Source organism: Callorhinchus milii, unplaced genomic scaffold (assembly GCF_018977255.1).
Source record: "Callorhinchus milii isolate IMCB2004 unplaced genomic scaffold, IMCB_Cmil_1.0 Scaffold16, whole genome shotgun sequence".
NCBI classification, from domain to species: domain Eukaryota; kingdom Metazoa; phylum Chordata; class Chondrichthyes; order Chimaeriformes; family Callorhinchidae; genus Callorhinchus; species Callorhinchus milii.
In genome coordinates, this window is record NW_024704757.1 from 8,830,896 (window position 1) to 8,844,802 (window position 13,907).

General features: G+C 36.7%; 1 protein-coding gene across 1 annotated transcript in view; it reads right to left on the reverse strand.

The window, feature by feature from the left end:
- Positions 1-13,907, reverse strand: part of lmtk2 (lemur tyrosine kinase 2) — a 56,193-nt gene that overhangs the window by 13,049 nt on the left and 29,237 nt on the right. Inside the window, 4 exon segments of the mRNA XM_007893563.2 lie at positions 612-761; positions 1,439-1,560; positions 3,238-3,322; positions 9,281-9,417. Of these exon segments, the coding sequence (XP_007891754.2) occupies positions 612-761; positions 1,439-1,560; positions 3,238-3,322; positions 9,281-9,417 (494 nt within the window).

Below are 13,907 nucleotides of genomic sequence, written 5' to 3' on the forward strand. Positions count from 1 at the left end.
CTTCCGTTCAAGCCACAAGCTGTTTTCTGCTTGCACTCTGCAATGTACTCATGGGATCAGATTTGGATGTGCACCAACAAAAGAGATCTTGATGGCCCAACAAGCATTGCGCATTTATGTATTAGGAGTCAATGCAGTGTAGGGCGTCATTATATTGCTGTCACAACTCATGCACGTGCCATATGGTTTCTTAATTGGAGTACAAATGTAGCTGTCATGAACTGAGAACACACAATATCGTATCAATATAACCCAGTATAAGATTAGACCTCACTTTAGCTGCTAACAAACATCTAAATTATTCAATGTTTAAGAGCGTTACTTGACAAAAAGGTACCAAGGTTACATCACAGTTAGTCATTATATTAACCTCTACTTTATTGATTATTTTCAAACAGAAAATTTTGACATGATACCCAATGACTCTTTAGAAGTTTAGATTCTAAATACATACATTTAGGTATTTTATGTCAAGTTAAATGTCTCACGCAGCTTGGTTTCCTAGCAACAGATTTTTTCATCTACAGAAGCCCTATGACAAACACAGGTATAATAACAGTGGGATGTTTTTTTTAAGCCAAATATATAAAGCTATAAAACCAATCAATTACCATCTGTCAGAATGAATCAACTCCAGCTGTGGTTTAGAGAGTTTAATTTGCTGTTCCTGTATAACATAGATTAGCACCTCTTTGTCAGACAGCTGACCGTAAGGTTGGCAGGCATTCTCAAACAACTCCCACAATACGACACCCAATGACCTAAAAAAAAGGGTAAAAGTGGAAATGTCAGATTTGGTTACTCAACAATATAATTCTGTCAAAGACATTAAAAAAACACATGTAACCAATGTCACAATTTTACCAGAAGACAGATATATTTAAATTTTAACATTTGCCTTTCTGTACAATCAAAGGCAGCTTAACTATGTGACATTCTATATGCGTGCTTGACTAAAGCATTGGAAAAAAGGCCACTCAGCTCATCTTCCACTGACTGTATATTGGCTTTCAGTCTTCTGATAAAGGATCATCAGAACAACAATTTTTCAGTTATTTATTTCAGAACATTGACAAAATACTCCAAATGACTCCCACAGAAAAAAGGGCAAGAAGTTAGATATTGTATCGTTGGACTATAAGTAATTTCTCTCTTCTGACCCCTCCTAACAAACGAATGAACTGAAAACGAGGCATGTCTTTGCTGTTTCAAACAGCATTATTGTTGCTGCTGGTGATAGTAAGGATTCTTACAGTAAGAGAAAGCAGGGGAGAATTTAAATGATGGTGGCTAAAACATCTTTAAAGGATTCATTCCTATAGGCTTTTGGTTGATAGCGCACCTTTCATACTGCAGTTGATAGCTGAACTTGCCCATAGTGCAGCGGACAGAGAATTCATAGGCAAAAAGTATTTAGCAGCAATGAGTATAGGCTTACCAAATATTACTCTGTTTCGTCTGTTCTGCTATTACCATACTCCCATAGACATCACCTACAAGCTCAGGTGCAATCCAGCGCAGAGGGATATACTGCCCATCATCGCTTCCAACATAATCCTCCTAGTTTTTGTGGAGGGGGGGAAAAGACAAGAAAAGCACCAAGAAATCATTCAGAAAAATACATTTGCTCACATTTTAACAGATTGTCCATTCTGCAGGGAATTAAACAATTCTACAACAAGGAATTGTATTGCATTTGTCTTGCAGAACATATAATAATCCTTGCATTTAAATATAGCGCTTTTCACGTCTTCTAGACGTCTCAAAGCGCTTCACAGAATATACTGTAAGTAAATTCGGCATATTTGTGGGCGAAACGTGGCAGCCAATTGCACACAACAGTGTCCCACAAACAGTCTTGGATTGAGTGACCAATCGTTTTTTTGGGGTGGATTATTATCCCCGGAAAAGTGATCCGCCAATCGACTAACAACCGGGTTCCTACTTACTGCTAGGTAAACAGGCAGGTGGGGTAAGCAAACTTGCCCAACATTTCACCCTGCTGGGAATCGATCCCAGGTCTCTCACTTGCGAGGCGAGTGCTCTAACCACTGAGCTATAGGGCACCATATGCATTTGTATCCCATGTCACAATATAAACATATTTTGCTTTTAAATTCTGTTTGCACACAGCCATTTTACATTTATGTAGGAAAAGAAAAGGGAAATTATTTCCACAATGTGCAGTACAATAATTGCAGCACAAGTTCTATCCCTACATTTTAATTCTTCTGCCTACACTGAGCTCGGTGAGCATTTACATAGATATCCTAACAAATTATTTTTTAAAAACTTAAAATGATCATGGTGGTCTGTTGGGTGCCCGAAGGTGACTGAGGAAACGGTTATACAGTAAAATATTTCAGATAAATACCCAGTTCCCACACAATGCCAATACATTGGTAACAAGTACTCAAATTCAGGGAAAGCTCTCTGCGGCAACCTTATATATAATCTGAAAATGCATTTGCACTTCTTCTGCAGTCTCTTATTACAAGAAACAAATTGCACCTTTATTTTAAAATGTTTAGCTTATGTAGAAAGAATATAAATACAGATAAGGTAAAGTCTGCTGACAATTTTACTCTGCCCAGATTCATCCTCACCAGATACATTTATACACGTCATCTCACACGTCACTCTAATCACTTGCAATAGATGACCTTTATGTACCCTTGGTTGGAAAATAATATCTGGTCCCAAGAGGCAATGGCTACCACCCCATCAATTTAAGACTAGCCACATATTTTCAAGGATTAGCAATCCGCGTTTTCTGTGAATGGTCAGTACCAACAGGACATTTTTTGGTATTCAAGCAAAATGCAAGGGAAAAGAGCACCATCTATGAACTACAATATTGACATTTAAATCCCAGAGAAAAAGAAAGTTATGACATTCGCACCCCTGAAGATTTCTTCCACAGCAAAGTTTCCATATCGGAGACCTCATTAAATTTTATTTTTCTTAGTTACTGCAATCAAACATATGTAACCTCTGACACCTACATAGGATTTTAAAATAACATTTTTGAAAAAAAACAATATTTGTTCAGTTATTCTCTACAGGGCATTCCTTGGTCAATTTGTATAGTGCCAAATTTAAGTTATAAAATGTCTTATGCCAAGAGCAATGCAGAATTTAGCCTTCAAATCACATAAGCTGCTTTTAATTTGCTCAGCTTTAAGATGAGCACTGAAAGACAAGCGTGAAAAAAATGAAGATATTTAAACCACTTACCCTGTATCTGCTGAGCCCTATTCCATAGTCACCGACTTTTACAGTCAAGTCTGCCGTGAGGAAACAGCTTCGTAGTGCTAAGTCACTGGCAGGATGGAGACGGAAGCAGGAAGCAGGAATGCACAAATCGGAAAGGCGAACAGGAGAAATAAATAAAATGTCAGTCAGAGCTCCGAGGCACATTGGATCGATAACTGACCCTTGGTAACAATTATCCTAATAAGGGAATTACAGGCAGACAGAGTCATCTATCCTATGGCTTATAACATCTTCTTAGCCAATCAGGATGGTTTATACAAATGTTACTTTCAAGTTTATAAGATTTCCATGATAATAATTAGTTGGTGAGATATTTAGCATTACGCATAATAGGTTTAATTTAGTCACAATGCTACATTGCAGTACTGGTTTTGTTCTGCATTACTCCCTTCCCCCACGGAAGAAAAACTGCATTGGTTTTACAGGAAGCTGCAAATGGCTTTGCAAATGATTGCATTCCCCTAATGCTGACTTCAGCAGACGAGACTCAGACAAACGTCAGTCCTGAGACATTCAAGTGCAATGTAATGACCAGTAAATGTTTTGAGAATAGTGACTTTGATTTTCATCTGCACTGCATGGTTGCATTGATCGTACTACCTATAAGAAGTTTGAAATGTACAGTTCTCAGCATTTACTTCTAGTGCTTTCATGACTATGTCGTTAGCAACAAATCACAGACCCACAAGGTACTTCCATAGTGCTAAGCGATATTACATAGAAGGTCAGAATCAGCATCTCCCAATGACATTAGAAGGCAAACAGTTCACTTTCCAGCCTCTCAACATTTCACATTAAGTGCTAAGTGTCAAGAGTATCGAACAGAGAGCAATTCCATCTCTTCCCCCATGTTTAGCATACCTCCATCTACGAATGAGCTCCAAAGAATGAAGCGATTTTGAACTATGTAGAATCAAAAGGAATTGCCTGAAATTTTCATATTTATTTTTGTTGACTTGTAAAACAAGATGACTTCTAATGCAAATACTCGAGGCTTCATTCGTATTAGTATATACAGTACAGCATTTTGGTGTTTTTCCCAGTAAGTTGTGTATGGACTAATGATAAATATGTGGCAACGAGCGTTTTGCCGTGTTAAATTAACAAAGTGACCATTTAAAATTCTATCAGTGAAGCTCGCTGCCTGTAGCACATATGTAGAATCAAAAGGAATTGCCTGTAATTTTAAAGCAAACACTTGCAAGATTATATTTTCAGTTTTAGATTCATAGAATGTTACAGCACAGAAGGAGGCCATTCAGCCCATCGAGTCTGTGTCGGAAAACTATTCTTTTACTTTATAGTTTCTTAAACTTTAGGAATTATAAAACAAATTTGTCAATAACTATATTAGCAAAACATAAAATCACTTTGAGCTGTGTTCGATGTGAAAGGCACTATACCAAATGTAAAGATTATTAAGGATTATTTTGGATTATTAGTCTGCAAAATATACAGAAAACTATCAGTAGGTACATTACATAATAACTGAAAAACCAAGATCTTGCAATATTCTTGAAACTTAACAAGTTTTCTTAAATACAGTACAGAGCAACATTTTTATGCCGGAGTAAACATACAATTATTAGAAATTATGAGCAATTGCATGCATCGCTGTAGACTCAAACACTGACCAGCTCCTCACCGCCATCCTGTGGTACAATCATGCTGAATGTTTCAAGCTATTTATGGAACAAGATGCAGTATGCTATCTGCCAAAGCAGACTCCAGGCTTTTGATTTTCTAGAGGAACCAACCAGATTTAGTTGGAACAGATCCTTCCTGCCATCTAATCCACCAACCCTGGATGGTCACTCATGGAACCATACCCCAGTTTGAATTCATACGTTTATGAAAGGAGTGCAAACAGGGGCTGTGGGGAGCCGGTGGGGATAAGGAAGGAAAGAAAAGGGAGTATATTTGCTTCATTGTGAATGCTTCAAATTGGTTACCTAAGTGAAGGTGCATTTCTTTTTTTAAATGCCTAAGAGAATAGTTAGCAAAGACCAATGTGAAATTTTATTTGATCATTTACAAAAACCCTCAGTTTAAAAAAATTAAATAGTTTAAAAAAATGCAATTGTTTTTAAAATCAGGGCAAAAAGCACAACTCTGCAAAATACTCAAACGTACAGCAAAGTTGTTGCCGTGAATCTATATCGTATTATCTTTCGAGGTGTGAAAGCAGAAGGCTAACATTTTAAAAAATATATGTGTTACAGGCAGCGAGCTTCACTTACAGAATCTTAATTGGTCACTTCATTAATTTAACCCGGCAAAACACTCGTTGCTACATATTTATTATTAGTACATACCATACACAACATACTGGGAAAAACACCAAAATGCTGTACTTTATATACTAATATGAATGAAGCCATGAGCATTTGCATTAGAAATCATTTTGTTTTACAAGTCAACAAAAATGCAATCCAAAGGATCCAACACCTCGAAAAGTACTAGTGCTGATTGTGCTCTTAAAGTTGGAGGTGAGGTATATGGCTGAGAAAGAAGAGAACATTTTCCATTTGCCCCAATGCTGTTCTTGGCCCATCTGCTCAGTTTTGGAAGTGCTGTAAAGTGTCTATTTTGTTTTAAATAAAAGTGACTATAAGGAATTTTTGCTGCTAATAAAAATATATTTTATAGATAAATTCATCCTGATGCTATTTTTCGCTTAAATATTAAACTGACTATGAGGCCACTATGTATGCCTTATGGCCCAATGAAAGTTATAGTGCACAGGTTCGCACTGACTGGGAACTAACATTAGATAGATTTTTTGTCTTATTAATATAGTCTGAAGTGACAATATTACCCATTTTTCAAAATCTCTTCCTCCCCAAAGAAAGATAATCGACTTGCTCCAAAACGCTTGTTGCAGGGAGGTGAGAAATCCTCCTTCTACTCCCTGGTTTAAAAAAAGTGCATTGCCTATCGTGAGGAATTTGACTTGGAAACTGGACAAAAGCCACTCCGTCATACTGGGAATTATACAGCATTGGGCCTAATCATTAACACTGGGAGTAGTACAGCAACGAGCAGAACATCTTAAATGATTATCAGAATTGCTTCATTTAAGTGATGACTTTCATCCCACGATTTGAAACTTGTTCCATGGTGAAAGGCTAGCATGCTAACCTATCCACGTACCAAGCTTGCACAACAAAATGTAGTGTTGAACACAGAGCTCCATAAGTCTGTAAAGAAAAAAACTTAATAAGGAAATAAAATTTTAGGCATACAATTATTGTAAACGTGAAGCCCTTGTTTAAACAAATATACCAGGATTTCAGTCCAATTAAGGAATACCTCTGTGACATTTCCTATATGTCAGCAATCATGTGCAAGTGCAGAGAGTGCACTTTACAACTAATGCCAGGTCCAAGTAATCTGAAAAGCAGACGGTTAGTGCAGGAGAGGAGCAAAGCTTAGCTGCTTCAATTCACCACTAGCAACAAAATCACTGATGCTGGAGCTTTTCCACATACTCGGACAGCATCAGGATATTGTTACCAGAAATGAACACTTGCTATAGCAACCCAGAGGATCCAACATCCATAAGTACTAACAGCTTTCCATTGCAGGTTTCAGGAACAGATGGCAAACTAATTATTTGGACATGAGGCACTTGGGTGGGTGATTGTTGAGTGTGTGAGGTGGGGGAGAAAGGAGGGAGTTGAAGTCTTAAGCGTGTTGTATTTCAACTTGGCACATACACTTCCAGTTTAAGAAAAACTGATCCATTAGTAAGGATATTTGCTCAATCTTGCTAGTACAAAGTAATCTATTGTACCAATGTCAAGTTCACACATACCAACAACAAATATTTTCAAAAGATTTATTAAATACTTTCAAAGCCATACATATTAAAAAGTAATCCGATAAAATGAGATATCTTCAAGGAAGTCATCGCTGACTGCTTTGAAATATAAAAAAACTAGAAAATCAATTGGTATCAGAGTTGCCTTTGGACTTCAGAGCTGTGGGAAATCAATCAATATGATCGGAGACCTTTGCTTCAGTACACTATAAAAAAAATCACTGTAAAATGATCCTTTACATCAAACTGTGTGCTCATCATGTTTTGGCAGTCATCAGCAAGTGAGAAAATAATTTATGTGAATTGTGTAATTCAATAGGCTGGTCTCAATCCAATTATGTTGAAGGCATCAAGTTAAATGAAGAGCAAACACTTCTTTGAAGTTCCAGGCAAAATATTCGTCAATGTAAGTTTTAACAGACAAGCATTTACTACATTGAAACATTCTGGTTCACACTACCTGGCCTTATTTTGCACTAATGACAGCTATCAATATCTCGTCTGACTGCAAGATCATGCTTACAGATCAAATACAAATATTAAGCCATCACTATTAAATGACACAAACTTTATTTTTGATGCAATGCTACACCACTACTGGAGTATGTAACCTGGGATGTGCAGTTAAAATAGACTTTATCGTAAAACTCAATAATTTGTATTTGTTAAAATAGAATTCCTTAAGTTACACTCCTTATTTCCTATTTATTTACATCAGCCACAATGAACTGTATGTGTGGTAATCCAGTTCTGTGTGCTTTTCACTTAGGTTATCATTCCAAGGAATATTAACAAAATTCTTCAATTTTCATCTCATTTTCAATTAAGCAGTCCCCCCCACCTGCTCAGCTGAAGACAGATACATGAAACTGTACAATACCATACATTTGTAGGTCAAATACAATGGTAGAAAAAATACAAAGCCAAGGCACCTAGATCCTGTTTGTAAAGTGCTGGAGTTATCGGCTATTTAACAAACCTTTTCTCTAAAAAGTGAGTAAAGATAATAATAATGAATATATTGCAGGTACTTCCAGATCAATAATGAACGGAAAGATATGTATTACTACAAAATATAGTAAACCAAATGCTGATTGATTATACTAGTTTTCTCAATACAGAGAAATAACATTAATTTATAACCTTTCCCCCATTAAACTGGTTCAAAACAAATGCACAAGTAAAACATACAAAATCTTACCCTGCTGAATAGAAACATACAGGTAGCACAATAAATCCTATGAATTGTGTTTCAAGGTTTAAGATAAATGAATTTGTTTAGCATATTCAAAACCTGGCAATTGGGTAATATGAAGACATTAAAAATTAGCACAACTTGGTGCATTATAATCTAATACTCGATGAAATGAACATAGGAACAGGAGGAGGCCATTCAGCCCTTCGAGCCTGTTCCACCAATTCCTAGATCATGGCTGATCTGTACCTCAATTAATCCTTTCAATTCCAATTTTCCCTTTCTCCCCATATCCCTAAATATCCTGACCTACCAAAAATCTATCAACCTCACTCTTGAAGATGTGGATGGATCCAGCACCCACATCCTTTTGGGGGAGAGAATTCCAGATTTCTACCACCCTTTGAGTAAAAAAAATGCATCCTGATTTCACTCTTAAATGGACTTAAATGAAAGAACCAAACCTGTGAAAAAAATCTTAATATTTAACAAGTTTAAAGGAATACGATGCCACAAGTTTTATTCAAGCAATTACACCAGTGAAAATATTTAACTTTATAGCTGACTAAAGGCAATTTGGTTGGATTGCGATACCTCAAACTCAGTGTCTGAGACTGGTACACTGACGGATACAACAGTGAATTTCTTGTGCCTTTTTCTGAACAGACTTTAACAAAGGAAGAATCAGGCTTTGGGAAGAAAGTAGGAATTACCCATTTGTAGTTCCTCAAACTATAGTGGACTCAAAATGCCAGCCAGGACATAAAACCACGCCAGCTGTCAACATTTATCTTAAAAAAGGTACTTTTAATGTTTAAGAGGTTGAGTGGCTCCATTGGTGGTAGAGACTTGGATTAACGATTCTGTTGTGGGAACGCCATGCTAAGGTACACAGATTGCTAGTCGGTTAATGGTCAAAGGAAGAAAACAAATGCAACAACTCTCACTGAGATTGTTGCGCTGTGGAGAGTGTTTTAGAAACATACCTGTGTACAAAGTTGTGCTTGTGTAGGTGAGCAAGCCCAGCAGCTATCTCGCATGCCATCCTCTGTAGCTGTAGCAGCTCTGAACCCCCATGGCTTGGGTCTTGTTGCTGACTCCGCAGATAGCCTTTGATGTCGCCCTGTGAAAGCGAAGCATTATAACAACCTTTAGTAATCACATTTCTACATTGAACAGCTCTCTGAAGCAGAACTGTTACACATCTGCTGTGTTTCTGAAGTTAGATGTTAAAATAACATCATGACCTCAACAAGGCTTCCATGACCTTTCACTTCTCCACCCAAAACAGTTGGCGAGACTTGCTGAGACTAAAGGCTGGACAAAAAAACACACTTTTTCAGCACCTCAGCTTGGACAGCAAGTAAAAACTGATTGAGAGGGCAACTGTATATAGGTTTTTTTTAAAAAAAACTTTCCTCCCAAGTGTCGTTCAGATAACTTTGTACAAGTGAATTAAATAAACACAATGGATTTACCAGAGGGCTAAGCTCTCTATTGAGATCCATTTTAATGTACAATTTAGAGCATCTAACATATGCTTTGATTTAGTCTAATTCAGCTCAGTCCAGTATGAAAAGAAATTCAAGAAACTCAGGCAACTTGCAGATGCGAAAAAGAGACTCATTTAAAACCTTATGGATGGCAAGTACTCACACCTGAATTTCATGCACACAGACTCAGACTCACACAAATAGATAGACAGACAGACACACACAGACAGACCATCTGACATTGTTCCCCAATTATCCGAACCTCTTGTATGGTGGATTCTAGCTAAATATGCGAACTGGTAGATTGGACCAACAGGGAAGCAAATAGAGAGAAAACAAATGGTTTGTAGACACAGTGATGATTCGCAAGATTGGATATATAGGAAGACACGGAAAATAAATTGAAATGTCAGGACAGATTGGTAGGAGAGATAAGAGCTACCATATATATCAGCAAAGCCTCAACCATTTGAAATGCAATTAAATAAATTAAACTATCTAAAAATGAACAAAGACCAGAGTTAACGTTGCTCATAAGTTAACCAGTTTAGCCATTCTGGATATTAATACAGCAATGTAAATCTCAAGTACATTTTTTTGCTAAAAACAAAGTGATCATTTGAGTTTGTACAACATATTTAACCTATCCCTTTGTTGTTGCATCCAATATATTTTTTATGGACATATTGCTCGTAAAAAGAAATCAAATTGGGTTACAAAACACTAAATCCATGACTTCAAAACTGGAACCAACCTTTGGTAAAAAAAACAATCTGAAACAGTACTAGCTTGGAAGGCATAATAGATGGCATGACCAATAGACGGCAGCACCAGGTAACAAATTTTAATATTTGAGTGGAATACAGTGCATCAGCATCAACAAAAGGCAAATGGGGGGGGGGGGGATTACCTTTGACAAGATTTTTTTAAAGTGACTACGGGGGAAAAAAAGTGGAAAGCAAATTTGATGGTCACGTCAACTGAAATTTGTAATTTAAAAAATGTGTGGTAGGGTAGAAGGTGATCTGCGTATCTAGATTCTCCTGTGTTTACTCAACAACAACTTGCACTTAGTTAGCGCCCTGCACGCAGGGTAGCGTTTAACAGTGGCGGAGCCTGATTCCAAGCCGGAGGGAGGTGGCCGTAAGCACAGTCGAAGGGGAAGTTTTCAGGCGGACCTGAAAGAGGGGAGAGAGGGGGCAACGCTCACCTCACAACTCTTGAAAACCCGGCTGACCGCTTGAAACTAGAGAAATAGTCACTAGTAGTTGTACACTTTTAGGTTTGATGGCACTTTTACTTGCAATGCTCTAACTATAATCACATTTGCCTATTTCACATCCTATCATGTGAATAATAATAATGCTTGCATTTGATGTAGCGCCTAAAATACAGCAAAAAAAAAACTGCCTTAATAGGCAAACGATTGCCAGGAATAGCTAATGCTCCACAGCAAAAACAAAGCCAAGATACTGCAGTCCAGCTCTTGGGTGAGATTTGATGCAGCCTCATGCAGATAAAATGAGCAAGGCACGGTCGAAGAGGTAGGCTTTTAGGTGGCTTTTGAAGACAGCTAGATGGAGAGGGGGAAAGATGGAGAGATTGGGAATCCATACCACTATTGTAGTAAGAATAATCCTCGCATTTGATATGGCGCCTTATCACGTCATTGAGACATCTCAAAACACTTTGTGCAATGGATGCTTAAAGCTTTCACAAACAAACCGCTCTTCTTTGAAGACCAAAAATTAATTACCATTTTGCAGGGTTAATATTTTGTGCTATATCTGAAGGAAAGTAGTTCACTTTTTTTTTTGCTTGTGACTGCAATAATCTTGTGTTATGGGGATTCTTGCATTCAAAACTGAAACTCACTCTAAGGTAAAGATTATATTGTGTTCTACCACCAGAAATCGGCAATATGCAAGCCCCACCAAATATCAAAAAGTTTGCCGATTTGTTTGATTTTTATTCTACTCCAAAGCAACTTTAAGCCAATGTTTTGTTAATGGCAGCATAGGTCATAAGTACATTGTACAGTTTGCCTTAGATGGCAGCACACAGCTGTTTAATTTTTTCCCGCTAAAATAAGAGAAGCTGACACTCAGCAAAACAGCAACTGGTGGACTGCAGTTTCCATCAAATGGGAAGGCTTACATATTTGTACAAAATGCATGGAGTCAGCGTTTCCCCTTTCAGAAGCACTCGTTTACAACTCTTATCCATCTTCTTGCCAAAAATATCACACATAGCAGTAATGGTGGCTGGATATCAAAGCATGTTTGTGTAAAAAGTCTTCCCGACGTATTTTCTGGTATGCACTTTAAAACATACTTACTTTTAACTCTGACAACAACTTAACATTTTTCATCGTATTAATGTATTCTGTTCAAAAAAAAACCTTGTCAAACTGAAACATCCAATAAACAGCTCATCTTCATGGTTCAGTAACCAAACGCAATTCAACACCAAATAAGTGCAACAATTCTTCCTCAGTAAAATTAAATTAAACAACTAAATTCATGCAATGCAATATGGTGTCCACAAATTTATGCTACAAATATTGTGCAATAAACAACAACTTACATTACATAGCACTCCTCACATAGAGCAAGCCACGTTAACTGTGAGATTTAGATTCGTCCTATCTGAACCAATAATATTACAATAACGACAACAACTTGCATTTATATCGCCGTTCACGTGTTGTAGCGTTCCAGAGTATCGGGGAGCAAAGGAACATGATAAATGACATAATACAGAAACACACTCAAAAGATACATAATTATGAATTTATCATCGTCTTACAAATCCATAGCATATTTCGATTTCCCAAAGAAGCTTAATGTGAAAATATTTCACACAAGTGTACATGGATTTTCAACATTTAAAGTTTCTGCTAAGCAAGTATGTTATGCATGCATTAGGGAATTAATCTTTCTCGGTCTTGAATATTTTAAATTATTTACCTTTTAATATTTTAAAAATGTTATATACTGCACTGTTTTGAAAGTCTCAAGCAAATTTCTTTTGTTGCATCATTTTACTACCCTGTGAGCTACCATCATTTTTAAACAAAAGAGCTAATGATCTTTAATACATCTGGTAACTTGTCATCATTCAGGATATGTTGTCTAATATACATTTTTTAAAAATCACTTTATTGGATCACAAAACATTTAAATGTATGGTAATATATTTACCTTCACACTAGTGCATTAAGAAAGATCAAATTTATTTGGTGTTTGAAATTAACGAGGTTTAATTTGTGCAACTAATAACTTCTGCCATACAACTGACAAAATATCAGTGTTCTTGTGTGAGACATTGAACTATTTTTGCCTTAGCTCAGTGCAGTCACAATTTTCAATGGAAGCAAGATGAGATGTGATAAGTAGAGGTTCAAGTAAACAAGAAATGAATGTCTGTCAAAAAATGTATTTAGTTTGAAGAAATCAAATTACCCATTAGCCAGGAATATTTCATGCTCTAAGAATTTGAAACTCCCTTAGAATCTTAATTGCCTGCAAGAGCAATACATCTATTTAAAGAGCTTGAAACATCATAACATTCAGTCCAACCAGAGGTCAAAGTCTGAACATTCACTCAGTCCATAATATGAATAATCAATTCATAAAAATCACAATAATCAATTAAAAAAATGTGACACTCAATAAAGCAACAGCATCATTGCTTTGCAGAAAAAATGAAGATCTGAGCAAAGGGCACATTATCTTCGGTGCTAAGGCACTTTACAGTTCTTAATTTGAGAAAGTCAGCATTTGCACATTCGCCCTATAAACAAAATGTTTCCTTTTACTATGCTCCGAGACACTATTCTGCCTGAAGAGTGCAATATAAATGCAAGTTATTTTTAAATATTCAAATCAAGGTCTTTGAATGCATGAAAAGGATGGAATTCTCAAAAAGCTTAAGATTATAGTAACCTTGTACAAATTACCAGCCCAGTCTTTCACACAATCTATTACAGTCACTCGGTGAAAGAATGCTGTAACTCTGTTTGGCATCCAGCAAAAAACAGGCAATTTATGTTTCTAGATTTAGTATGGTGCAAAGCTAAAAAACAGAACTCAAGTATATCTTGTACCATTGTTGGGGT